Consider the following 1,618-nt stretch of genomic DNA (forward strand, 5'->3'; position numbering starts at 1 on the left):
CCAAAAAAATTAAGCAACTAAAACTGGACGGGGCCACCCCCAGGCGCTGACATGGGGCCCTGCTGCTTCATGGCAAAGTCAAGACGTTCTTCACAGGTGGTGTCGGGTGGGGTTTCTGGGCTCCTCACGATCCGTATCTTTCCAGGCGGCCCCTCGCCATCCTCTCTTTCCAGGCGGCCCCTCACCATCCTGTCTTTCCAGGCGGCCCCTCACCATCCTCTCTTTCCAGGCGGCCCCTCACCATCCTCTCTTTCCAGGCGGCCCCTCACCATCCTCTCTTTCCAGGCGGCCCCTCACCATCCTCTCTTTCCAGGCGGCCCCTCACCATCCTCTCTTTCCAGGCGGCCCCTCACCATCCTCTCTTTCCAGGCGGCCCCTCACCATCCTCTCTTTCCAGGCGGCCCCTCACCATCCTCTCTTTCCAGGCGGCCCCTCACCATCCTCTCTTTCCAGGCGGCCCCTCACCATCCTCTCTTTCCAGGCGGCCCCTCACCATCCTCTCTTTCCAGGCGGCCCCTCACCATCCTCTCTTTCCAGGCGGCCCCTCACCATCCTCTCTTTCCAGGCGGCCCCTCACCATCCTCTCTTTCCAGGCGGCCCCTCACCATCCTCTCTTTCCAGGCGGCCCCGGCGCCTCGCCATCCTCTATTTCCAGGCGGCCCCTCACCATCCTGTCTTTCCAGGTGGCCCCTCACCATCCTGTCTTCCCAGGCGGGCCCTCACCATCCTGTCTTCCCAGGCGGGCCCCTCACGATCCGTGTCTCTGCAGGCGGCCCCTCACCATCCTGTCTTCCCAGGCGGCCCCTCACGATCCGTGTCTCTGCAGGCGTGCATGAAGACGTCTTGCTGCAGCACCGACCTGAAGAAGGAGGTGGAGCTCCTCCAGTGCCTGCAGGTGAGCCCACCTGTGTCCGGGCTCCAGAAGGCGGCGCTGGACATCGTGCGCCTGTCGCAGTCCTGGCTGGAGGGCGCCGAGGGGCTCCTCCGGGACGTGGGGATCCAGCTGCCCGGCTCCGACAAAGGTGACCGGGCCTTTTTTCTCACGTAGCTGCACGCTCTACAATGTCATCTTGAATCCTATCACGAAGGGACATCTGTTGAGGAAGGCTTGTTGGGCGCGTGGCCAGGTAACCCTGCTCCAGACTCGCCTTGCTTCTCCCCTTGAGAAGAAATTTGCCTTAAAAGAGAGAGAGAGAGAGAGAGAAAGAGAGAGAGAGAGAGAGAGAGAGAGAGACATGAGACTTGATTACTGAAGAAAAAATGAGACATGACAAAGGCCAAAGGATAATTAAATCAAAATTGTACTCAATGTTATCTCTCAGCAGTAAGATATACTGTGAAATATATTTTTATATTTACTGATAAATATATCTTTAATAGACCTTTTTTAGACGTAGTTTTGGTTCACAGCAAAATTTAGAGAAAGTGCAGGGATGTCCCATCTGCCCGCTGCCCCTGCCCGTGCACAGCCTCCCTGGGTATCAACACCCTCCACCAGAGGAGCATTTGCTACATGACGCGTCCTCGTGGTCCAGAGTCCGTGGTCTACATGAGGGTTCGCTCTTGGTGTAGTCCATTCTGTGGGTTGGGACAACTTCATGAGGACAGGCACCTGCCA

At 57.7% G+C, this 1,618-nt stretch overlaps 1 protein-coding gene across 1 annotated transcript in view; it reads left to right on the forward strand.

Annotated features, from left to right (window-relative positions):
• Window positions 1–1,618, forward strand: part of FHAD1 (forkhead-associated (FHA) phosphopeptide binding domain 1) — a 101,836-nt gene that overhangs the window by 51,133 nt on the left and 49,085 nt on the right. The window contains exon 13 of the mRNA XM_014533287.1: window positions 827–1,022. Within this exon, the coding sequence (XP_014388773.1) occupies window positions 827–1,022 (196 nt within the window). The remainder of the gene's footprint in view (window positions 1–826; window positions 1,023–1,618) is intronic.

This window comes from Myotis brandtii, unplaced genomic scaffold (assembly GCF_000412655.1).
Source record: "Myotis brandtii unplaced genomic scaffold, ASM41265v1 scaffold96, whole genome shotgun sequence".
Classification (NCBI taxonomy): Eukaryota; Metazoa; Chordata; class Mammalia; order Chiroptera; family Vespertilionidae; genus Myotis; species Myotis brandtii.